This window comes from Eurytemora carolleeae, unplaced genomic scaffold (assembly GCF_000591075.1).
Source record: "Eurytemora carolleeae unplaced genomic scaffold, Eaff_2.0 scaffold113, whole genome shotgun sequence".
Lineage (NCBI taxonomy): Eukaryota > Metazoa > Arthropoda > Copepoda > Calanoida > Temoridae > Eurytemora > Eurytemora carolleeae.
Window position 1 is genome coordinate 524,670 of NW_019396138.1, and position 26,093 is coordinate 550,762.

The following is a 26,093-nucleotide window of genomic DNA, read 5'->3' on the forward strand; positions in this document are numbered from 1 at the left end:
AGAAGCAAAAGATATGAGAAGTATACACGGAACTAAAGGTTTAGAAGTTAGTACAAGGAAATTAAGGTTTAGGAAGTGCGGTACAAGGAACTATAAAAGGATTAGGAAGTGTACAAGGAACTAAAGGTTTAAGAAGTATACGAGGAACTAAAGGTTTAAGAAGTATACAAGGAACTGCAAATGATTGCAAGTATAAATGACATTAAATGAAGGTTAAACAAAGCAACTAAGCACAATGCACGACGCACGAATAATTGTCATAACTTTGGCTTGAGAAATAATAAGAAGCGGAGAGGGAAGGAGACGATTACGAGAATAATTCTCGGGGAAAATATTTAAAAAACTAGATTATAGAAGTGTGTGAGAAGAAGGTAAGATCTAGTATTACGAATGAGATGCTAAAGCTGTGGTAGATCTGATCCAGACCTGGAGGAGAAATCTGAAGGAAACCGTCCCAGGTGGTTGAATTGAGCCTCCAGCCAGCTTCATATACAGGTATTTACCAATTTCAAACTTATTAGGTTCAGGATATATACAAAACTGGGATTATAAATCTATCTCTAAACAAATATGAAAGGATGTGACTTCAGAGATGATTTTACGATATTTTCACCTTTATTTTTTATATTCATAGATTACTACAGCAGTTGAAAATGCTATTTATCTTAATATTCAATTTACCATATACAAATTTATTGAACCTACAGATCTTCTTTTTTAAAGATTATCAGGTCGGCATTAAAGTCTCATCCTTTGTGATAACCCTGTATTTATATTAAGCTATATGTTTGAGTGATTAACATGTTAATGTTAAAACACAAATAGGGAGCACTAGATCGTATCTAAAATTCCAAGAAGAGAAAATGAGGATAAATCAGTCAAAGAATCCGAGAAATGTTGAGAACTCCGGATGAGAAGTTAGATCCAGGAACTAGATGCTACGAGTTTATGCTAAATTGTTGTGCAAGTTCCAGGGATCATGAATTGGTTGAAGGCGAAAGTGAGTTCACATGAATTTTTACTAGAAGGGAGCCAGGATACGGGAGAGTAGACCCCAGGATACGGGATAGTAGACCCCAGGATACAGGAGAGTAGACCCCAGGATACAGGAGAGTAAACGACAGGATACAGGAGAGTAGACCCCAGGATACAAGAGAGTTGAACCAGGACACAGGAAAGTTAAACCAGGATAACAGGAGAGTTGAACCAGGATAAAAGTAAGGTAGAATTAGGATACAGGAAAGTAGAACCAAGATTTAATTATACAGGAGAATAAAACCAGGATACGGGAAAGAAACGTTCAGAAGAATTGGAGAAACCATAGCTAGCTAGCGTCTAAAAAATCAAATAGTAAAGCACATTTATTTAGAAAAATCAATATTTAATATTTCCACGAATCTAGATAGGAAAGAATGCCCTCTAGGCCAGTAACATAAAGATTACATCAATGACACTAAAGCATGATCCAGCAAATATAAGATATATATGATGTGTATGGCATGTAATTCTTGATTATTCAATAAAATTACAGTATCTCAATAAATGTTGTTCAATTTGTAAAATCATCACGAAACAATAAAATCGTAAATTCATCAGCAAGTACACACTGTTTTGGTTTGCAGTACAGACAATAGGAAATTAGTTTGCAGTAGGAGTACATAATGGTTTAATATGTCTGGCACAAAACAATTCATCAATATTATTAATTATCAAAATACAGAGTCCAGCTTTATTCTGATCCACATTGGTTTACATTAATATAACGAAGTTTGGGGGGGTAGGATACAGGAGAGGAAATAGCGCACTAGAAGAATAGGAGATAGGATGGGAAAATATAATTATGTTATTACGTAGCAATTAAAAGGAGTGAGAAGTAAAATGATCACGACCAACCTTCCAGAGTTCATCAAAAATTTTTAGAAACTGTTTTAGGGTTAAGAGGGATGTTTTTGGGGTTATTTTACTAAGATTATTGAATCAAAATAGTAAGAGGCTGTTTTTATAATTCAAAATATTCTAACAGAGGATCGCTTCAGATTACGTTAAACATTCCTTTTAATATCATGTTAAATAATTCAAAACTTTTCACGAAACGATAATATGAAAACATTTGTTGGTTAGTGTTCCATCTGGTGTTAATAATTCATAATGGTTTTTGTGAAAAATGATGAAATATAGTTCACAATAAACCACGAATTTGTAAAATCGATTCATATATATCACCAAGGCCTGATCATTAGTGTTCTCTAGGTATGCATCTAAATAGGAAATATCGGATAATTGTAAACCTGAAGTACAAGATCTTGGGAGAAAAAGAAAAAAAGGATGGTTTCAGGATCAAATACTTGAAAGGAGACTTTAAAAAAACTAAAAGAGAATATCAGATGATTCGGAGCTTCCCCAACTGACTCCGGTATCGGAGGGACGTAAATATGTATCGGAGGAGGGAGAAGACTGAGAAGTATCCAAAGTTGGTGAGGGTAGATGAGAAGGAATACTCCTGGATACTCCGAGCTGGAACGGAGTTTCTGTCATCTGGATCTTACTAGGGGTGTAACTACCTAAACCTCCTGAACAAAATAGGTTTTTATATATTTTACACAAAGAGTCTTAATAAACATGGGAACTTAAAGAAGGTATTGACTAGACTATCAACGTCATTTAAGATTAAGCTGCTTCTGCTTTTTCGAACAGACATAAAAAACGTACAACCGTCTGTAAATTCCCGTGTTTATTCGCTTATTATAATATCTATAATTAATATGTGAGCAAACTAGGTGCACGCTAGAACAGTAAAGTTAGGCAATATATGCATACTGTTAGAACTAAATTAATACAACTATATTCAGAAACCAGGATTCCCAGCGTATATCACAAACTGTTCATAGCGAACACCAAGTATTCCTAAACTAGCTTTACACACAAAATGTTTTTAATCATTAATTAAATACTGCGCACTAATTGCACAACTACTAATTAAGAAATGAATAAATATATGAGATCGTTAAGTATGCTACTGTGTATACTGTGTTTGATTATGATATTCATTCATAATATCTGCACTGTGTTGGATGCAGATAATGCATTGTTTAATTATTCTAAATAACCTAATAATTATATACAGTATACCAATAGAGATACTGAAATCCGGATATTTAGAGCAGGTTAAATAATATGTCGTTTCATTAAATCCCTGAGTTGGGAGTGAGGACGGGAGCACAATTCAGTGTAATGTATATGGAAACAGTTGAAAACCGAGTATTCTTGTATTACACAATTTTTTAGGAAATATTTATCGCAAACGCAAGAGAGATGTCAATGCAATAAAAGAGGAAAATGATTATCATTTCTTTTTATCCTGAACACAAAATAACTAAATTAAATTTCGGTTTAGAAAAAAATTATCTCCTAAGATCTAACTAGTATTCTTACACAGATTAGATTGTTGTTTATCTTTTTTATATTTTCAGGTGAACTTCTAGCTCTAGCTAGGAGTTAGCCATCATAGCTCTAGCTCCAGCTCTTGTTATCTCCAGCTCCAACTAGGAGTTACCCATCATATCTCTAGCTCCAGCTCATATTCTCTTGATATCTCCAGCTCTAGCTAGAAGTTTCCCATTATATCTCTAGCTCCAGCTTATGTTCTCTTGATATATCCAGCTCTAGCTTATACAATGTACAGCTTGGACCTACTACTGTAATCTTAATAACCAGTTCTAACTCTGCAATGACTATACAAAGGAAAATGATTTATAGAAGGGTCTGGGAACACCAAAATGAAGAAAGAATGATTTGTACTCAGCTCTAGTACTCGGTAATCTGAAGGGTGGACAATTCAACTCATCCTGGTTATATCGGAGCACACTGGTATCTTTATATTTCAAGGTTCGGAGTAATTCCTCTGCCTTGGTGTGTATCAGGATCTGGGTTAGGTTCTCTTCGGGATTATGAATATACGAATGTTTGGATACAGATCTATCATGAGTTTTGTCCCGACTAAGAACTTCATGATTTATGTTCTGTTTTGAATGCAGCTTACTCCCCCTTGGTTTCGGTAAGGGTGTCTGAGATATAGGAGCGGGTTTATCTTCAGGTTTCATACTAGATAACACTTGCATCTCTGACTTTGAAGGTCTAGAGATATTATACTTGAAATAATCTTGTTGGTTTACTTTTTTATGTTCAACTGAAGTGGTCTCTCCCCATTTATCAATGTTGTCCAAAGGTAACCCCTGTAAATCATCTGTAAATACATCTCCAGATATAGTAGAAGATCTCTCAGTATATCTTAACCCAGAACTGGGTTGGGACAAGAATCTATGCTTGTCTCTGGATACTGTTGCTACTTTACATGGTACTGGAGTAGATCTATAACTATACAAATCTAAAGGTTTAGTATGGGATAAATCTATAACAGGGATATATCTGATCAAATCCTCCAAAGATTCAAGGCCGGCTGTAAACACAGGTTTAGTTAGTAAAAATATATAATTAATTGGTTTCATGGATCAATAATTCTCACAGTTTCGTCGAACAGGAACAGAACTATATATTACATATGGGTTAGCAAGTATAAAAACCATATTAAAAGGTTAGAGCTTGTAATAATTAGTTAGTATAAATATATATATATATATATATATAATCGTATTTAAATATATTTGAAGTGTTTACCTGAAGTTCCAACCGGAGTATTAGATTTTAATGTTTTTAAAGGAAGCTCCAGGTCCTCCTCTTTACTGGACTCGAAGGACGGATACTCAAATACTTCCGTCTCATCTTTCCAGGTTATTGTCAGCTGAAACAAAACATTATTTAGATTACTCGCAATCTTAAAGTAAGATCACCCAACTGATTAGATGATAAAATTGAAAATAAATGCCCCAAATGTGAAACCACTCCCTCACGATACAAACCACCTTTTTAATTGCCATGCAAATCAAACCAGCCTTCCCACTACCAGCCTATGGACCCACCCTATAGAAGCCTCTAATTTCCTTGGACTGGAAGAACTCGAAGATCCTGACCCAGGATGAAGCTACAACAACAACAACGTACACAATCATTTATGTAATTAAGGACATATATTGATGTTATGTACGTTGCACACTGTATAGTGTATACAATGAGTCAAGTTGACCTAGCTTATCAGGATTTACTTTCCCAGGTTCACATTAATATAAGAAATATCCTTATCTCACAAACTAAAGGGAATACAGACCCCCCCCCTCCCCCTCCTTCATAGAGAATTCTTCATATCCATCTCCTCGGAAGGTACCATATCATTGACGATCCTATTCTCCTGGGATCGATCACGTGATAGAAAGAAATAATAATTTGAAATAAAGTTTGTTTAGTTTAGTTCTTCGTAGATAATTGAATACGCAGGTTGAAGATTTAAAAGAATTCTGAGCCAGAAACTTTTGTGCGGAGTATCCTTAATCTTTAACAATTAATATTTAATGTGGGCATTTTTAAATTTGAATATTAATGCTGGATTCTTTATTTTAGTTATCCCTGGAGGGTTTGACCAACACGAGATTTAGAAGAGGAATTGAATTTGCATAAGACAGAGATCATTGCTTGTGATCCTGCGATTCCAAACTTATGGTTAGCTCAATGTATTCTGACGAGTGAGGATTGCACAGGACCAGGCAAAAATTAATATTAAAATTAAGAGAACATCATGAATAATTTGGAGAATATAAAAAGTTGGATAAATAAAGTATACGCGAAATGAAATGNAAAAATCTTGCCCCCCCCCCCTTACTTAAATCCTGTATCCGCCCCTGTTTTTGTGAAGTGTAAAAGTATGAATAAACTGATCAATCTGGTTTAATGGAGTAAAATAATCAAGATTTAGAAAGAAGCAAAATGATAGGTTCTTAAAATACAAAACAAGGAAAATAAATCTAAATAAATAAAAAATACAGAAAATTTAGATCAATAAATATTAAATTTATGATAGATCAATAAATATAAAATACAAAATAGATAGATCAATAAATATAAAATACAGGATCGGTAGATCAATGAAGATAAAATACAGGATCAGTAGATCAATGAATATAAAATACATGATAGGTAGATCAATAAATATAAAATACATGATAGGTAGATCAATAAATATAAAATACAGGATCGGTATATCAATAAATATAAACTACAGGATCGGTAGATCAATGAATATAAAATACACGGTAGGTAGATCAAAAACATAAAATAAATATTAAATACAGGATAGGTAGATCAACAAATATAAAATACAGGATAGGTATAGATCAATTAATATATAATACAGGATATGGTAGACCAATAAATATAAAATACAGGATAGGTAGATCAATGAATATAAAATACAGGATAGGTAGATCAATAAATATAAAATACAGGATATGGTAGATAAATAAATATGAAATAAAGGATATGGTAGATCAATAAATATAAAATACAGGATAGGTAAAGCAATAAATAAAAAATACAGGATAGATAAAGCAATAAATATAAAAATACAGGATGATCAATAAATATAAAATACAGGATTGGTAGACAAATAAATATAAAATACAGGATATGGATGAAGGAATCGATGATAAAATTTAAATGTTTTTATAAACTTTTCGAATCATTTTTGATGTCTACACCACTTGTTGGAATCTATTCCAAAATAAGGAAAAATAAAAAATAAATTGTTAGACAAAGGGTGTACTGTAAATTATTGACTAATACAATTTGTATGTATTTTTATATATAATATAATTATATATTGGCCAGATGTTAAGAAACTACCACCACACTTTCTTCACACAGGATTTGCTGTAATACAACTCCATAGTAACATGAAAACCTTCAGAAATTAAATATTTTACTTAAATCTTGGTTCAAACCAAAACTCTCAGACATGACGTTTATGTTTAAAACTAAAAAGATTTAGAACGAAAATAACCTTCCACTTTTTTCCTGAAAGAATCCGTGAAAAGAAGGAAATGAACAGGATCAAGATGATGCGGCCGGTTTCAATGATTTCGTGTCTCGTTGGTTAGGTGACTAAAACTATGTTGCGTTTGACTTGTTTATAAAAAAAATTTTAAACCAAGATAATCAATAATAGCCGAATAAAGTTTCCATTTAGATTTAAAATTCATAATTTTAGAAGACTTTTTATTTTAATATATGTTGCATTTAATTAAAAGAAGGATAATAAATGTGAGGTTTCCAGTGAGAGTATTTGTCTTATCCGTTTTACAACAGAGTATTTGCCTGTAACCGGTTTTTACCGGAGTATTTCCTTTAACCGGTTAATACCAGAGCATTTGGTTTAACCAGTTTTTATCGAAGTATTTGCTTTATAACTGGTTTATACCAGAGTATTTGCATTAAACAGCGGAGTAATTTTCCATTAATCGATTTTTACCCGATTATTTTCTTTAAACCGGTTTATACCGGAGTATTTGCTTGAACTGATTTATACTAAAGTATTTGCTTTTTCTAGTTTATACCGGATTATTTGCCTTATCCTGCTTATACCGGAGTATTTATTTTTTCAAGTTTTTACTGGAGTATTTTCTTTAAACAGGTTTTTACTGGAGAATTATCTTTAAACAGGTTTTTACCAGAGTATTTGCTTGAACCGGTGTCACGATTAAGTTATAATAAGTTATAATAAGTTATAACCCGGACCAAATATAACGCCCGGGCCTTATTTAACGTTACACCGGTTTATACAAAAGTATTTGCTTTTTCTAGTTTACACCGGAATTTTTGCCTTATCCTGCTTATACCGGAGTATTTTCTTTAACACGGGTTATACTGGAGTATTTTCTTTATCCGGGTTCTACTAGAGTATTTGCCTTATACGGTTTAAAAACTTTAAACCGGAGTATTTGCATTATCCGGTTTATACCACAGTATTTGCTTTATCCGGTTTATACCAGAGTATTTGCCTTTTCCGGTTTAAACCGGAGTATTTGCTTTATCCGGTTTATACCAGAGTATTTGCCTTGTCCGGTTTAAACCGGAGTATTTGCATTATCCGGTTTAAACCGGAGTATTTGCATTATCCGGTTTATACCGGAGTATTTGCTTTATCCGGTTTTATGTCGAAATAAAAAAAATGATATAATTCTAAAAAACTAGAGTTATGACTCCCTAACTGGAAAATACGAAAATGACAAAGTTTTATTAAAAATCAATTTATTAACCGTGAATTAGCAATTGACCACCTAAGTTAAAGTCATCAAAAATAGATAAGCTACTAGCTACCCTTAACAACTAACTTCATGTCATCCAAACTATAGATAAGCTAGCCCTAATCAACCAACTTAATTTATCCTAAGCTGAAGATCAATTTGTTATGATTTACTAACCTTTTTAGATGAATTCTTCGTTCTGATAGAAGATTTGCCAGTTGTGATGAATGCTCCGATGAAAGTGTATGAACTGATGAGCTCTGAATCCTCTTCACTAACGATCCCGTCGCAGGACTCTCCGTTAGAATCAAGATAAACAACACCCTAGAGATACAATATATTGGTCAAGTCATCATATTTAACTATTCAATAAGATGATAAACAAACAAACACTGATATTGAGTTTAAAGGATAGGAGAATTATAATTATAAGTATTTCATTTCATGAAATTATAATGATACAAAAATAGCAATTGCAACCCAAACAATGAAATCCATAGATCAAATAGATCAATTTGTAGTCACTAAAATTTACAATAATTCGCTCAAATTCTTTTTTAAAATATGATTTATTAATATTGAAACTTAAAAACAAGTTTTTATAATGAATAAGTCCATGGTTTAACTTGTAAGGATTCTTTAATGTATAAATTAATCAAAGGGTGAGGCAGAATAATTAATACCAATATAGATCGAGACAGAAGTTAAAATTTCCACAGACTTTTTATCATGCTAGGAGCTAAAATGCAAACCAACGGAAAAGGTAATAAACATATTTTTTTTTAACTTAGGTGGTCAATTTCTAATTCACGGTTAATAAATTGATTTTTAATAAAACTTTGTCTATCGTATTTTCCAGTTAGAGAGTCATAATTTATTTACCCCCCCCCCCCATCTCATCTTCAATTATCATTTGTCCATTCATACACAATACCATATTATGATTTATAACATATTATTATTATGTCTCTTCAAGTTATTATGTGATATTATAGTAAATTTACAGAATGGGCGTTTGTGGGAGATTGGAAGGATTGGATTTAAATAAGGGAGGGAGGGAGTTGTTTATGGGGAAGAGGGGGGGGGGGTTGATTGCATGCATATAAGGGGGAAGGAGAGGGGAGGGGGGGAAACATGATAGAGGGAGTTTAGATGTAAGTTGGCTGTGAGAGTTTAACCCAGAATAAATTACAATATCAAATCATCACGAGATAAAATAAACATTAAAGCTAAAAGTTTAAGATATCAAATGCAGGATTAATATTGCATATTGTGAAAACAGATGTCATGGATAAACTATGGTTTCCAATCTCCTACTCCAGTCTGCCATTTGAATACAGGACAGGATAAGGTCAAACAAGGCTTCCTTAATCCTTACCACACTGTGACATAACCACAAGATATACCTTGCACCTCAAGTATCCCTGGTATCCTTGGTACCCCTTGTATTCCTAGCATCCCTGGTATACCTTGTATTCCTAGCACCCCTGGTATACCATGTATTCCTAGCACCCCTGGTATACCATGAATCCTTGGTATTTCTGTTTTTCCTGGTATCCCTGATAATCTTGGTATTCCTGATATCTGTTATCCCTGATTATCTGGTATCCCTTGTATCCCTGGCATGTCTTCTATCCCTAACATTTCTGGTATCCCAGGTGTCCTAATATCCCTAATAATCCTGGTCTACTATTTATATATTTGATATCCCTGTTACAACCATTATGTAATTGAACCAATTACAACTGTAGCATAATTTGAACATGAGATGGGAACCCAGACTGGTAATAAGGAAATACTTTAAATCACGGGATATTTTAAATGCCGGCGTAACAATACAATTTTATTTTTTAAATTTAGACTTGTAATTTACCTTTTTACTGGTTCTATTTGTCAGATCCAGACCGTCGTTTTCTATGTGTGAAACATCCTTCTTAGTGTTAGTAAAGTTGAAAACTAAAGTGTTTTGTTTCTCCTGCCTTGCTTTCCAGTTCTCTCTGTATCCTCCACCACCTCCAGCCTTGTCGGTCACATCAACCTTTCCTTCATCACTAATATTCAGTTCCTTCCTTGCTCCCGGAGGAGAAGGCTCAGCTTCAATGTTGGAATCAAAATATTTCTCCGTAATCTTAGGTTTCGGAGAAGCCAAATGTTCAAGCTTACTTCCATTCCTTGGAGGAATGACGGGAGGGGATTTCTCCCATCCATTGGTTATCACAGGTTTAGAACTCGAAGGTTTAATCAACTCCGGAGCAGATTGTTCCACTGTAGTTTTGATATGTTTCTGAAACAATAGATGATAGAACCTCAATTCAGTTTCAATTTCATGAATGAAATAGAATAGGGTTGTGTTAAACAATATATATACTGTACAGATAACAAAAATTCAAATTCATAATAAGCTTTAGAAATTTCAGGATTTTCATTTATCTGTTTGGAGAATAATAAAATATTCTTCTGACCTGAGTATTTGAAGACCAGGATTGCCCGTGGACTGAGTCTGTCTTCTTGTTGTTGTTCGTCTTGTCTGGACTAATTATGACAGATCTGGGTCTTATCTCCGGAATATCTAGTTCTGCATCTCTACTGATGGGTTTAATGACTCCAACCTAGTAGAGCGTATCACAATCTTGCATCAGTTAAGATTGTTAAAAGTTTATTGAAGCAAATAGTTATTTTAATAAAATTCAAATATAATTAAATTGGCAACTTCGAGGAGCTTTATTCTGGATGTTTTTAAAGTAACCACTACACTACACCTGTGCGTACTAAATTTAGCAAAACCTACCAGCTCAGAAGGAAGACAGATATGATAATGTTAACTTAAAATTGTCAAGGTTATGGTTTCCAATCAGACAAAGCGTTATTGAGATGACAGGCAACATTTAGCACCGTATATTCACTCCCACCTGGAGTAAAGGCAAGATTTACCGTATATTTACTCCCACCTAGAGTAGAGACAAAATTTGCAGTATAACTACTCCCCCCTGGAGTAAAGGCAAAATGTAAGGTATATTTATTCCCACCTGGAAAAAAGGTAAAATTCACCGTATATTTACTCCCACCTGGAATAAAGGCAAGATGTAAGGTATATTTATTCCCACCTGGAGAAAAGGCAAAATTCACCGTATATTTACTCCCCCCTGGAATAAAGGCAAGATGTAAGGTATATTTATCCCACCTAGAGTAAAGGTAAAATTCACCGTATATTTACTCCCACCTGGAATAAAGGCAAGATGTAAGGTATATTTATTCCCACCTGGAGAAAAGGCAAAATTCACCGTATATTTACTCCCCCCTGGAATAAAGGCAAGATGTAAGGTATATTTATCCCACCTAGAGTAAAGGTAAAATTCACCGTATATTTACTCCCACCTGGAATAAAGGCAAGATGTAAGGTATATTTATTCCCACCTGGAGTAAAGGCAAAATTCACCGTACACTTACTCCCACCTGGATGTAAAGGCAAGATTTACCGTACACTTACTCCGACCTGGAGTAGAACCCAAATATATAAGGTAATTCATTCCACCAGAATATATGAAAAAATCTACGCCGGATATTCATCCGGCCTGGAGTCGTCCAACAAAATATAGAAAAGAATAAAGATTGTTAATAAATATCCCCCCGGCCCCCACCACTTCGGGTTTCTAGGGTTGAAAATAAATTTTAAAACTGTAAAGTTGGATGCATTTAATTGACAAGATATTTTGGAGAGAAATTTGTAAACAAATAACAAAAAAAAATTGTTTAAACAGTGTTCAGCAGAAACCCTAAAAATGTCTGTGGTTACAGACTACACCTAAAAGATAAAGTATTTTGCAACCTATCCTTGGTATTTCTGTTTTTCCTGGTATCCCTGATAATCTTGGTATTCCTGATATCTGTTATCCCTGATTATCTGGTATCCCTTGTATCCCTGGCATGTCTTCTATCCCTAACATTTCTGGCTTCCCGACTTGAAAACAAAAAGTTTGCCACAACCCCCTTTAACAATAAACAAATTAACGTATCCCCCCCCCCCCCCATCAGTGAGGTAGGGTAGGAGAGAACAAAGGTAAAGGATGACTAATCTATGGAAAGGTACTGGATACTGTATATTATATATATTATCACTCTGGCAGTATATACAGTGCAAAGTGCACACACCAATATATCAGATTCTAAATCTTAAATCAAGATCCAGGAAACATGATCTTAGATATGAAAATAAATCCGCGAAACCTATCTATTGACGGGTCACGTTGGTGAATCAGAAAGAAGAAGTTCTAAGCCTTCACATCAAACCTTTATTACTCAACCGGAGCAGGCGTCACGATACTCAATTAAAATCCATACCATTAAAACCTGCCTTAATAAAATATTTGGTGGCAGTGAGAGTGGGGGGGGGGCGTCCTGATGTATCATTTCAAGTTTTAAAAAACAAGGGAAGCTAGCGTGTATTGGAAAAACACTAAATGTAAAAAGACAAGGGATAAAGATAGGTTTTTAAAGACAAGGGATAAAACTAGTTGAAAAAAGACAAGGGATAAAACTAGATGGATAAAGACAAGGATTAGAACTAGATGGATAGCGACAAGGATTAGAAATAGATGGATAAATACAAGGGATATAACTAGATGTAGACAAGGGATAAAACTAGACGTATACAGACAAGAAATAGAACTAGATGTTTAAAGACAAGGGATAGAACTAGTTGAAAAAAGATGAAACTAGATGATAAAACTAGATCGATAAAGACAAGGATTAGAACTAGATGCTTAAAGACAATGGATAGAACTAGTTGAAGAAAGACAAGGGATAAAACTAGATGTAAAAAGACAAGGGATAAAACTAGATGTAAAAAGACAAGGGATATAACTAGATGTAAAAAGACAAGGGATAAAACTAGATGTATAAAGACAAGAAATAGAACTAGATAGATACAGACAAGGGATATAACTAGATGTAGACAAGGGATAAAACAAGATGTATAAGATGGATAAAGACATTTATAATTATTAACCACATCAAGTAGATATTAACAAAAGAATGAGGATTGAACAAATAAAATAAATGAAATAGAGTAAGTTTAAAGTGATGTGCTCTAGCCTGTTTGTTTGATGGTGATGTACTAGAAACTGGAGAACCTGGCAGATGAGATTTTGATCCTGGAGAAAACTCAGGAAAATTGAAACTCATTACGTTTCCATCCTTGCGGATGTTTTGAATAGAATCCGCCGATATTTTCTTAGTCCCTTCCTCAGACTCAGGGTGCTCAGTATTACTGGAAGTATCTTCAGAATGAATTTTCTTGGTTACAGGTTGTAGATTTAGTCTTACGTTCTCAACCTCATTGGGAAGAGGTTCATTTAATATGGGACTCTCTTTTCTTACTTTGGTGAGAACATTGTTTAATCCTGAACTCCGGGTAGCGTCGGATAATGCCGTCCTGAAAGGATTGTTTATGTTTACTATCGGAGACAAATGACTGGGTTTAGCTGGTATGGCCGGCCTGGAGACAGAAGGACTAGAATTCTTCTGTAATCTTAGCAAAGATTCTCTGGAACCAGTTCTAACCGGACTGCCAGAGCTGGTTCCTCCGCTGGTGAACCTGGAACCAGAAGGACGCGAGACGGGTTTAGACGAGGTTTTCCGACCCAGCCCCGTCCTTCCCGACATGGCATTTGAAGATTGGACTGACTTTGGAAGATCTTCCTCTGAGTTCTTCTTTTTTATTTTCTCCGATGTCAGAGATTTGATGACAGGTTTGGTATATAAGCTGGAAGTAGATTTAGCTTTGGTTAACCCATTGGTTGCTATCACTTTACTCTCGGTCAATCCAGACTTCTCAGATTCAAACAATTTCCTGGTCTGTTTCACGGTATCCGGAGCAGGGAGTTCTCTGTCCTTAACTCCGAAGAGAACTCCTGCGGAAGGAGGTTTAGGAACGGGTTTGGTTACACTTGATGAATATTTAGACCTTGAAAAGGATGGTTTGGGTTGAATGGTTTGAATGGTTGGGCCACCTGGTCCTGGTTTCTCTTCAATTATAACAATATCATTAACTAAAGCTGGAGCAGTATTGAGTACAAGGTTCACATTACTCTGCTCCGTCTTCTCTCTAGGGGGTAGAGGTGGGGGGGATTCACTCGGAGGAAGAATATCATTTTTGAAAAATGCATCTGATAACACACTGTCTCTAGGTTTAGGAGAATCGTTAAGAATTGATAGAACCTCAACAGATTGAGCTCGTTTCATCGACTCCCTCTTAGACTTTGCCTAAATATCGAGTTTGATATTAAAAATAATGTCAGGGTGTTACAAACAAAATCTTAGTATATATTAAAATATAGTCAAGACACGTAAACTAAACTAAGTAAAGCTGTGAAAAAGAGAACAAGTGTTTTAATTTTCTTTTTAAATTGGAAATTTCATGGAAAAAAACAGCTGTTTATGAACTTATATTTATGCTGAAATCAGTTTAAACGCAGTTGCAAAGGGATACACTTACTGTTTAAACAACATCTTGGGTTACTTAAATTAAAGAGGATTGAATAATATCAAACTGAACCTGAGATACAACTCCGGATGTTGAGGAGTTAATCCTTCCATAACTGCTCCGGCTGGATTGATATTTTTGAACCGGAGATCTTACTCCAGCTTCTCTGTTCTCGTCTTGTTTACTCCGCTCAATCTCAAGGAAATCCTCCAGTGATGCCGTTCTTCTCAGGGTACCAATAGTTCCCCGCGGAGTTCCTCTCAAAGCTACGGACATATAACGAGATTTGAGACGGGATACGAACCCAGGACCATAATGTATCTCCTCTGAGCTATCTGATTCTCCTCCTGAACCCATCATACCGTCGCTATCTCCTCCCCCTCCTCCTCCTATAAGATTATCTCGTCCTACATTCCTTTTCCCTGCCAGTCTGCTCCTCTGAACCCTGGAACCTACCCCACCCAACCCTCGTGGATCAATCTCACTCCTCGCATTGCTGAGGAACAGTCGCTTGTCCTCCCCCATAGGTTGAGATCCCAGAGAGTCGTCAGAGTAACGGTTCGTCACATAGCGACAATTCTTATCTGCTGTATCATCCTCGTCGCTATCAGAGAATATGACAATATCAGCCTGCACCACTTCTATTATATCCTGGTTTATTAGAGGATATTCAGGAATATGTCTATTCTTGTCGAATGAGTCACTAAAGGTTTCTGGTGAATTTTGGAGTCGGGAAGTCCCGCACTCCTCTGACTGGAGTGTACTGAGCACGGGACTGGGAGTGAGATGTAAAAGGTCGTGCCGGTTTGGATACTCTCTATGAGAGCGCACTGCCTGCCTTGTTGTAACACCACCCTCGTCTCGCTTTAACATTCCATTCCTGGTCTTCGGATGAATGTTAATGCCAGGTTTTATCGGTAGATGGTGGGGAGGAAACCTAGTCTGTGCGCCAGTATCGCCATCTGCCACCTGATTGAAGAATTTAATAATATCAGCTGTTTTGTTCATTGCTATCTCGTCTCTACTAAGAAGACGACTTTCAAGAACATCCGTAGTTCTCTTCGCCAGTATCTCTGAATCTTTTCGTTTCACGATCAGATCTTTTTTCCAGACTGGAAGATCCTCATTCCGCTCCTCCTCCATTGATCTTACGGAAACTAAAAAAAAAAACATTGTATAATTAACAAAAATGTAATAGATAAAAATTGGGGTTACAAGTACTAGAATGAAAATTGCTTGTATATAACGAACTTGATTATTAGCGTCTTAGAAAGTTTATGACATTTATAAAAGCTATCTATGGGCGCTTCATACATTGTAAACCAAAAACAAATAAAAGTTTGCGGATTTTCAAAAAAAATTCGCGGATCATCAAAATTTTATGGAAATCGAATTTCATTGGAGGCTTTTTGGGAAATTTTGATAATCCATAAACCTTCCCTGGGGTCACGTGATGGCCCACACAAAATTTGCTCCCGATCGGTTCAGCCGTTTTGACGTTTATTGGATCCAAATTCAAACAAACAAACAGACAAGCAAAGTATATTTATGAAAAAGAAAAAGTTTACTAATGATAAAGAAATAAACTGTCTATATTTTGTTCAAGTCCTGTACTTTTTGAGTAATCCTACATCAATTATTGAACCGGGTGATATTATGTCTGACTTTACTCAACTATTTCGAATTAAAAAATAAAAACAATTTCTTTTCTACATGTTTTTCGATGTGTTTGTAAAATCCAAGAATTATATTTCATAAATATAAATACACCAAAGTACAATTACAATGCTGGGCGGAACTATATATAGTGGAGATAACCCTCCCTTCATTTCCTCTCAACTAGAGACAGAACCTTAATGTCAAATTTATGCCATTTTACTGTGGTACTCCTTTTCTTTTGCAACTTCATAACTCCTCTAATTTTGATTTTACAAGTAGGAGAAAAGCTAACTTTTTGCATACATATTTGTTCTCAATAGCTCTTGAAAAAGATGAATTCTTATTGAATCTATGTAAGAGTTTAATCATGCAACATACTATTCCCTGTATCACATTGCACTCTATTATAAATAGTTTGACAAACTGAAACTGGATCTATTTAGGCTGAATGTGACATGTTGAACAATATATATGCATGTATTGTATAATAGCTGAAGAATGCATTGTCTCTACCTCCTTATACCCTGATGTATTCTAGATATATATATACAGAACCCTTCCCCTATCCTATACACACTTGCAGTATTCACGCATTCTTATAAATCGCATTTAATAATATTTATTTCAGTCAATCATTTCCTTCGGTTTAACCTTTACTTAACTTCTTCATTTTTAACTTAATCCTTCACAAAGTCTTGGCTTTCAATATTCTTTAAAAATTCTTGAGGTTTGGTCGACAAACTCTTCAAGATAATCATTTCTTGACTCTAAAAATTGTACTATCTCTACTTTTCACTTTCTGCTTTACAACACTTTTTCTACAACTTTTCCCTTTCTGCTCTGTACTTTCTCTTCTTTTCCCTTTCTGCTCTATACTTTCTCTACTTTTCCTTTTCTGCTCTATACTTTCTCTATTTTTCCTTTTCTGCTCTATACTTTCTCTATTTTTCCCTTCTGTTCTACCCTTTCCTTACAGTGATAACCAGAGAAATCTGGAATAGGAAGATGACTTTTAGAATTAAGTTATAACTTTAAAAAGTCCAATGAGCATGAGACACATCAGTTTGCAGTGTAAACAGACTCATTTCACTAAATTAATTATTTAATAAATGTCACGTAAATCTATTTGCGTTGTAACAACATGAAGTACACTTGAGTATTGCAATATGTCGTCTTTTATTCCGTTGTTTTCTGGTTATCACTGTTTATATACCCTTTCCCTTTTTTCTCACTTTCTCTAATCTCTAACCTACATTTTCTTCAGTTTTCACTTTCTTTACTTTTCACTTCCTGCAAAACTTTTTCTCCTCTACCTTTTCTTTTTTAATCTTTCTCTATACTCTTTACTTTCTGCTCTAAACTTTCTCTATTTTTCCATTCTGCTCTACACTTTCTCTACTCTTCCTTTTCTGCTTTACACTTTTTCTTCTTATCTTTTGCTCTACACTTACTCTTTTCTTCCTTTTCTGTTTTAAATCTATACATTTCACTTTCTGATTTACATTTTTTCTGCTCTTAACTTTCCCTATTTTTCTTTTTCTGCTCTTAAATTTTTATTCTCTTTTCTTTTTCCTCTACACTTTCTCCACTTTTCACTTTATGCCTTATACTTTCTTTACTGTTCTACTCTTTCTCTACTTTTCCCTTTCTGCTCTATACTTTCTCTACATTTCCCTTTCTGCTCTACACTTTCTCTACTTTTCCCTTTCTGCTCTNATGCTCTATACTTCCTCTACTCTTTCTCTTTATGCTCTATACTTCCTCTACTCTTTCTCTTTATGCTCTATACTTCCTCTACTCTTTCTCTTTATGCTCTATACTTCCTCTACTCTTTCTCTTTATGCTCTATACTTCCTCTACTCTTTCTCTTTATGCTCTATACTTCCTCTACTCTTTCTCTTTATGCTCTATACTTCCTCTACTCTTTCTCTTTATGCTCTATACTTCCTCTACTCTTTCTCTTTATGCTCTATACTTCCTCTACTCTTTCTCTTTATGCTCTATACTTCCTCTACTCTTCCCTTTTATGCTCCATGTACTTCCTCTACTCTGAATTTCTTTCTTTACGTTTCCTTTTTTGTACTGCTCTAACTATAACTGATTACATTCTTCTAAACCCTTTAAACTTTCAGTCACTTTCTTTAAAGTTTCATTACACTACCTTAATACATTCCGTACTAATGCAATTTAGATTTTAAAATATTATTATTAAGTTTTCTTGAATATTTACTTCTCCTTAACAGCACTATTGAAGACGATAAACTGAAAGAAAGAACAAAATGTATAAAATCAAATTTTCTCTAATTTTCATTGAAATTTAATCCTTTTATTCTCTCGGTTCATGAAACAGTTAATTATTAGATGCATAGAGGACACAGGGTGTGTTTAGTGTAAACCATTACATGCAGTTTTTACATTCAAGACTTAAATATTAACGGTTAATGTATCCACATAAATACAGGTTTAATCAACTTCACTCCTTAAAGAGAATGTTCTTGTAATTTCAAGTTATCCTCCAGACTCCGTTATATAAGAGGACTATGCCCAATTAAAAAATTATCCTTTAAACCTTTACCTGATCCATAAAGTGGAAAATATCCTTTAAACCTTTACCTGATCAATAAAGTGGAAAATATCCTTTAAACCTTTACCTGATCAATAAAGTGGAAAATATCCTTTAAACCTTTACCTGATCAATAAAGTGGAAATTACCCTTTAAACCTTTACCTGATCAAGTGGTCTGACAATTTTTCCATTGTTTTGTAAAAGAAACCTCAATTAAAAATAATCAATTTGTAAAAAGAAAAAAGCTGGAAAACTCGATCATTTTTTCTCAGACAAAGATTTGAAGGTCACCGTTGTTGAATGGACAAGCATTTACTTTAAATGGAGTTAGGGTAACATGATATTAGTTATACAGTCCTTTTAATTGCTGACGACGACCTTTAACTTTAGAATCTTGGAATCACAAATTTAAAACATTTAAAGGTGTTTTGGAGCATTTTGGATACTACTCAATCATCATATGTTATAGTTATATAGCTGTTCCCAAAGCAAAGTCGATTGTTTTGAATCTTTGTGACAGAAACAATCTGAAGAACTGAGGAGGGTCAACCCAAACTGAAATATATTTTCAATAAACTATGAACTCTCTGAGATTTGGTCCATCATCAACACACAATTTAAAAAGTCTATCTTGTTAATTAAATAATAAATGTAGAATAATAGTACATCATCTTCTCTTGTGGAATGATGGAGAAATGAGGGAGAAATTAGGAAGAAATAAAGAAGAGAAGAAATGAAGTAAAAATGAGGGAGAAATGAGGGAGAAATAATGGAGAAATGAGGGAAAAATTGTGGAGAAATGAGGAAGAAATGATGGAAAAATGAGGGGAAAATGGTGAAGAAATGATGGAAAAATTATGGAGAAATGAGGAATAAATGATGGAAAAATGAGGAAGAAAACTGATGTAAAATTTACGACTATGTGCACATGGCCTGCAAAGCATGTCAGTGACTATTTTTAGCTCAGTTTAAAGAAAGAACTTTAAAAATTACTTATTCCACGATAAGACGGATTAGACATGAGAGGAAATCATTCTTGCATCTGGGTGAAGGATATATTCTACGCACTTTGATTCAATTCTTCAACATGACAATCATTAACAATCATGCAACTAATCAAGTTCAACCAACAAGCTATTTTAGATATTTGTGAACTGTAACACTATAGTTTCAGTAGAAGTAAATATTTCCATTAACTGATAGCGCCGATCGCAGGATTCATATCTCTAATTGGATAATGAGATAGATAGAAAGATATTACCGCCATACTATATCTATATGGTTCAGAATAGACAACAAACATATGACTGAACCCTGATTGGATCAGGCGCTCATGGACTCGGCATACAGGAGTGGTATGCCCATTCTCACATTAAAAATCTACCATGGAAGTCAAAAACTCCTGCTGAAGTTAGAAACATGCAATACCTTTGAAACTATCCTATCTAATGCTAGAAAAAAATATAAAAATTTCAGATAGTAAAAACTGAAATCGGAACTTTTGTTTAAAGTATCCTTAATCATTAAAGCTTGATCTTGATATTCAATGTGAGCCTTTTTAAATTTGATGCAAAATACTTGATCCCTAAATTATAGTTATCCCTACAGGGTATGAATACCAAGGGATATTAAAGATGAATTAAATAAATTCTGAAATCTGCATTAGAATAAGATCAATGCTTGTTTTAGAGATTAACAACACAAACTTCTGACTTTTGGACAAGTTTAAGATAATTGTTTACAGTATAACTTAATGCGCGCAATGCGCATACTTTAACCGTAGGTATCCTACATCCTTTTTTCCATTAAAGGGACTGTAAGCGTAATTTCAAGTGACAATGCCCGATTCACAACGATACACTTAAAATCCTTCGTCTGATCAATAATGTGGAAGAAAAAACGCTTAATCATGGTAATTCCTATATATTTTCCTGCAATGGAAAGGCGAAAGCACTTTTATAGAGAATCCACAATTGAAAATAATCAGTTTTCAAAGTTATAAACATTGATACAAAATTTATACTTGATCAGAAAACACTCTGAAGGGTACCGTTGTGAATTGGGCATTGCGATCTTAGCAGGAGTGTCACTTGAATACCCTTACAGTCCCTTTATAAACAAGCTAGTATATATATGTATTGGAGACCTTTTCACGTTTACATCTTTAGCCGCATGTTTATGACTCCCCCTGCAATTCTATCTATTCACAAGCTTTGTATCCGAAGCTAAGGAGGGATTAACCGCAACTGTGTGTATATATAATCTACTCATGGAGCTGAACCAACAGTCAACACTCCCATCTAGTGGTTTGTTTGTTGATGGAATACTTGAGTTTGCTGGGCAGGGTTGTCATGACCACACAGATATATTTAAGAGACTGTCCAGTGTTTTCAAGGGAACCTTTATCTTAAGAGTTTACCATACCTTTTTAAACTTTATCTGAGTAATAATGAGGAAAAATATCCTGGAAAGAGATAAATTCAGTCAGATTCCTCTTTATCTCTGCCGAAAAAATCCACAAATCACTTTTAAAGAGAATTTGTCATAAAAACCGTTCAATTTTCATTGTTTCAGATTTTCTTTTGAACAAAGGTTTTTTAAATGAAATTTCAATGATAGTCTTTTTAAAATGCAAAACTGCAACAAGGTACACTCCACTAAAACCAACTATGTCTTCGTTCATTGTACTTGTAACTTTGAAAATGCTGCCTTTGGTCGACTATTAGCCTGTTTTATTTAATAATAGCAATGATTAGAAGTTAGAATCCGTTCGTGAAACAGCTTTCATTATAACTACACTACTGTAAACTCCCGTTCATTTGAAGAATCGGGCTGACTTTTTAGCAGATCAGAACGAGACAGTACAAACAAATAAATCATCTCTTGCTCACGAGATCATTGGGACACAAGTTCACACAGGTCAAAAAATGAGTAACAGTTGGTATAACCTAGTTTTTAAATGTAAATTTTATGAAATACTAGAATAATATAGGTTATGGATAATCATCTTAAGTTAATAACCTTGTAGACCGTGGTATGAAATAAATATTCTCACTTCTTGAACAAGTCACCTTGTATCTGTGAACAGTTTAAGATAAGGACTGGTAAACCTTATCTTTAAATTATTCTTTTAAGTTTTTCCACCCAGATTAACCTGCGGTAAATCATATCTTAACAAGGATATTGATAAGCCCTGGGATATAAAACAGAATTATTAATAATTAGTTTCTCTCTCTCTAATCATTGAAGAATTTCAATATTTTTTGTCAACTGTCGTAGTACAAGAGTAATACACAAGGGTTTAAAAAGGGGGGGGGGAGGGACAAATTGGCATCTCTGTGGAATTCAGGATGAAAAAGAGATTTGTCTTTCACAAAACCAAATGTAATATTTTTGGGGAGGGGGTGGGAGTTTTGCGTAAAAGTACATAAAAAGATAAAATAACTTTTAAGAAACCATTTTTATTTCCCACCCTTGAATTTAAGCAATTCAATCCAAGTTGCAAAGATATGTATTATGGTATATGTATTTAGTATTAACATAATGAACATATGGTGAACGATTTCCAATACCCGCCCATGAAGTGCATTGATTTCAAATATTTCAATTATATCCAAGTATTTTCTCTGATTGCTTACCCTAAGCTAAATTAAGTATGTTCCTTAATATATAAATAATTTGGTGTGAGGAAGACAATACTCTATTGTAATAAGGTTTCAACGAACAGCTCACATAGCTTCTAAACCTTTAACACCATGGAAGGATTACTGGTGGAAAGGATTCCAGGTGGAGTGGGAGAAGGATTACAGGTGGAATAGGAGAAGGATTACAGGTGGAATAGGAGAAGGATTACTGGGGGAGTAGGAGAAGGATTACTTGTGGGATAGGAGAAGGATTACTCGTGGAGTAGGAGAAGGATTACTAGTGGAGTAGGAGAAGGATTACTAGTGGAGTAGGGGGAAGGATTACTGGAGTAGTAGGAGAAGGATTACGGGTTTAGTAGGAGAAAGATTACTGGAGGAGTAGGAGAAGGATTGCAGTTATATTAGGAAAAGGATCACAGGTGGAGTAGGAGAAGCATCACAAATGGAGTAGGAGAAGGATCCCAGGTGGAGTAGGAGAAGCATCACAAATGGAGTAGGAGAAGGATCCCAGGTGGAGTAGGAGAAGGATCACAGGTGGAGTATGAGAAGGATCACTGGTGGAGTAGGAGAACGATTACAGGTGATGTTGAGGAAAAATTACTGGTGGAGTAGGAGATGGATTACTGGTAGAGTAGGAGAAGGATTTATAGATGAAGTAGGAGAAGGATTACTGGAGAAGTAGGAGAAGGATTAAGGGTGGAGTAGGAGAAGGATTAAGGGTGGAGTAGGAGAAGGATTACTGGAGGAGTAGGAGAAGGATTGCAGTTATTTTAGGAAAAGGATCACAGGTGAAGTAGGAGAAGGATCACAGGTGGAGTAGGAGAAGGATTACTGGTGGAGTAGAAGAAGGATTTATAGATGAAGTAGGAGAAGGATTACTGGAGGAGAAAGAGAAGGATCGCAAGTGGAGTAGGAGAAGGATTACTGGTGTAGTAGGAGAAGGATTTATAGATAAAGTAGGAGAAGGATTACTGGAGGAGTAGGAGAAGGTTTAAGGGTGGAGTAGGAGAAGGATTACTGGAGGAGTAGGAGAAGGATTAAGGGTGGAAAAGGAGAAGGATTACTGGAGGAGTAGGAGAAGTATCACAGGTGGAGTAGGAGAAGGATCAAAGGTGGAGTAGGAGAAGGATTATTTGAGGAGTAGGAGAAGGATTGCAGTTATTTTAGGAAAAGGATCACAGGTGGAGTAGAAGAAGGATCACAGGTGGAGTATGAGAAGGATCACAGGTGGAGTAGGAGAAGGATCACAGGTGGAGTAGGAGAAGGATCACAGGTGGAGTAGGAAGGATCACAGGTGGAGTAGGAGAAGGATCACAGGTGGAGTAGGAGAAGGATCACAAGTGCAATTAGAGAAGAATTACTTAATGAGTAGAAAAAGAAATACAGGTTTAGTAAGAGTAAGGTGTCAGATTACAGGTGCAGTAGGAGAAGGATTACAGCCTGTGCAGTAGAAGAAAGATTGAAAGAGTTAGAGTAGGAGAAGAAAAATTCTGGATTTCAGAGCGCTTTTGCGCCCAACTTCAATTTCTTTGTAAACATTTCCTCTTTGTATACATTTTATAAAAAAGTTTCGCGGATTTTCAAAATTTAATGAAGATCCAATTATGTTGGAGGCAAATTTTTGAAATTTTGATCGTTCATAAACCTTAAACCCTGGGGTCATGTGAGGTCCCACAACAAAGTTTGGCCCGACCAGACATACAAGCAAAGTATATATAAAGATAAAGCTAGGTAAAAAAGTAAGTTTTCAGTTTCCATATTTTGTATTTTTTCACAATTTAGGATTTAGGAATCGATCTAACTCTAATAACTTTTACCATGATGATAAGTGTAGTTCAAGTACCTGTCATAGTTGAACTGGTCTAGAATACAACAAATACTTTATCTGGCTTCTTCTCTACAGATCCTCTTCATAACTAAACTCTATTGATTTAATTCAACTTAAATCCTAAGGTAAAGTTGAAAAACCACTGTTAATTTGGATTAATTTAACGGTTCAACTGATCAGGGGACAATTAACATACATGGATTGAATTGTCAGGAGTAAAAGTGTATTCTAAGAACACCGGAGAGCTCCCGGATTAAGTTTGAAACTAATTCTCAGTCGGAGTTCCAAGTATAAACTGAAAGTGTCCGAACATGTGACTGGTAAACCTTATCTTTAAATTATTCTTTTAACACACCTCCCCTCCCCCACCACCCTCCGTATACTTTGTCCCATACCTCTCTACCTCCCTACTGAAATATAGGCTAAAATCATAGTTCCTTAAACCATATGGTGCAGGAACATATATAAGAAACGAAGAAAAAGTGTTATCCTGAACAAGGATAGTAGAACCGGAGCAGAAAACTACTCTCACTAGACCCGGAGCAGAATACTTACACCAGGGACGAACACTTGAACTAGAGAAGAATATTTGAATAAGAGAAGTTTTTTTGACAGAGAAGAATACTTAGACTAGAGAAGGATACTTAAACCAGAGAAAAATACTTAGACTAGAGAGATACTTAAACCAGAGAAGAATACTTAGACTAGAGAGATACTTAAACCAGAGAAGGATACTTAGACTAGAGAAGAATACTTCGACCCAGAGAAAAATAAATAAAACAGAGAAGATTACTTGAACCCGAGAAGGATTCTTGAACCCGAGAAGGATACTTGAACCAGAGAAGGAAACTTGAACCAGAGAAGGATACTTGAACCAGAGAAGAAAACTTGAGCCTAGAAAAGGATACTTAAACCAGAAAGAAACTTGAACCAGAGAAGGATACATAAACCAGAGAAGAAAACTTCGACCCAGAGAAAAATAAATAAAACAGAGAAGATTACTTGAACCCGAGAAGGATTCTTGAACCAGAGAAGGATACTTGAACCAGAGAAGGATACTTGAACCAGAGAAGAATACTTGAACCAGAGAAGAATACTTTAACCCAGAGAAGGATACTGAAACCAGAGAATGATACTGAAACCAGAGAAGGATACTTAAACCAGAGAAGAACATTTAGACTAGAGAGAGATACTTAAACTATAGAAGAATACTCAGACTAGAGGGATACTTAAACCAGAGAAGAATACTCAGACTAGAGAAGAATACTTTAACCAGAGAAGAATACTTGAAACAGAGAAGGATACTTGAACCAGAGAAGGATACTTGAACTAGAGAAGAATACTTGAACCAGAGAAGGATACTTGAACCAGAGAAGGATACTTGAATCAGAGAAGGATACTTTAACCCGAGAAGGATACTTTAACCCAGAGAAGGATACTTAATCCCAGAGAAGTATACTAGAACCAGAGAAGAATACTTGAACCAAAGAAGAATACTTAACCCAGAGAAGGATACTTAAACCAGAGAAGAATACTTAAACCCAGAGAAGAATACTTGAACCAGAGGAGATAAACTTAAACCAGAGAAGAATACTTAAACCCAGAGAAGGATACTTAAACCAGAGAAGAGTACTAGAACCCAGAGAAGGATACTTAAACCAATGAAGAATACTAGAACCCAGAGAAGGATACTTTAACCCGAGAAGAATACTTAAAACAGCGAAGAA

General features: G+C 35.0%; 1 protein-coding gene across 2 annotated transcripts; it reads right to left on the minus strand.

Moving 5' to 3' along the window:
* Positions 1–1,964: 1,964 nt before the first annotated feature.
* LOC111696086 (flocculation protein FLO11) lies at positions 1,965–24,403 on the minus strand. 2 transcript variants are annotated; one of them, XM_023465618.1, is made up of 8 exons: positions 24,382–24,403; positions 14,743–15,827; positions 13,281–14,450; positions 10,652–10,798; positions 10,063–10,473; positions 8,367–8,513; positions 4,675–4,798; positions 1,965–2,570 (listed from the first exon to the last, which is right to left on the minus strand). In XM_023465618.1, the coding sequence occupies exons 1-8, from the start codon at positions 24,386–24,388 to the stop codon at positions 2,368–2,370; spliced, it is 3,294 nt and encodes a 1,097-aa protein (XP_023321386.1). In that variant the 5' UTR covers positions 24,389–24,403; the 3' UTR covers positions 1,965–2,367. The 2 variants fall into 2 exon arrangements, with proteins under 2 accessions (XP_023321386.1, XP_023321387.1); XM_023465619.1 differs by lacking the exon at positions 24,382–24,403 and adding an exon at positions 21,916–21,965.
* Between the last annotated feature and the right edge of the window lie 1,690 nt (positions 24,404–26,093).

Bases quoted from the DNA above. Each gene is read 5' to 3' on its own strand.
- LOC111696086 (XM_023465618.1), bottom strand. The intron at 10,799-13,280 runs GCTAGAGCACAT...ACGCTCTACTAG, and splicing joins CATCACCATCAAACAAACAG to GTTGGAGTCATTAAACCCAT. The intron at 4,799-8,366 runs GTTAGTAAATCA...GTTTTGTTTCAG, and splicing joins CGAAGAATTCATCTAAAAAG to CTGACAATAACCTGGAAAGA.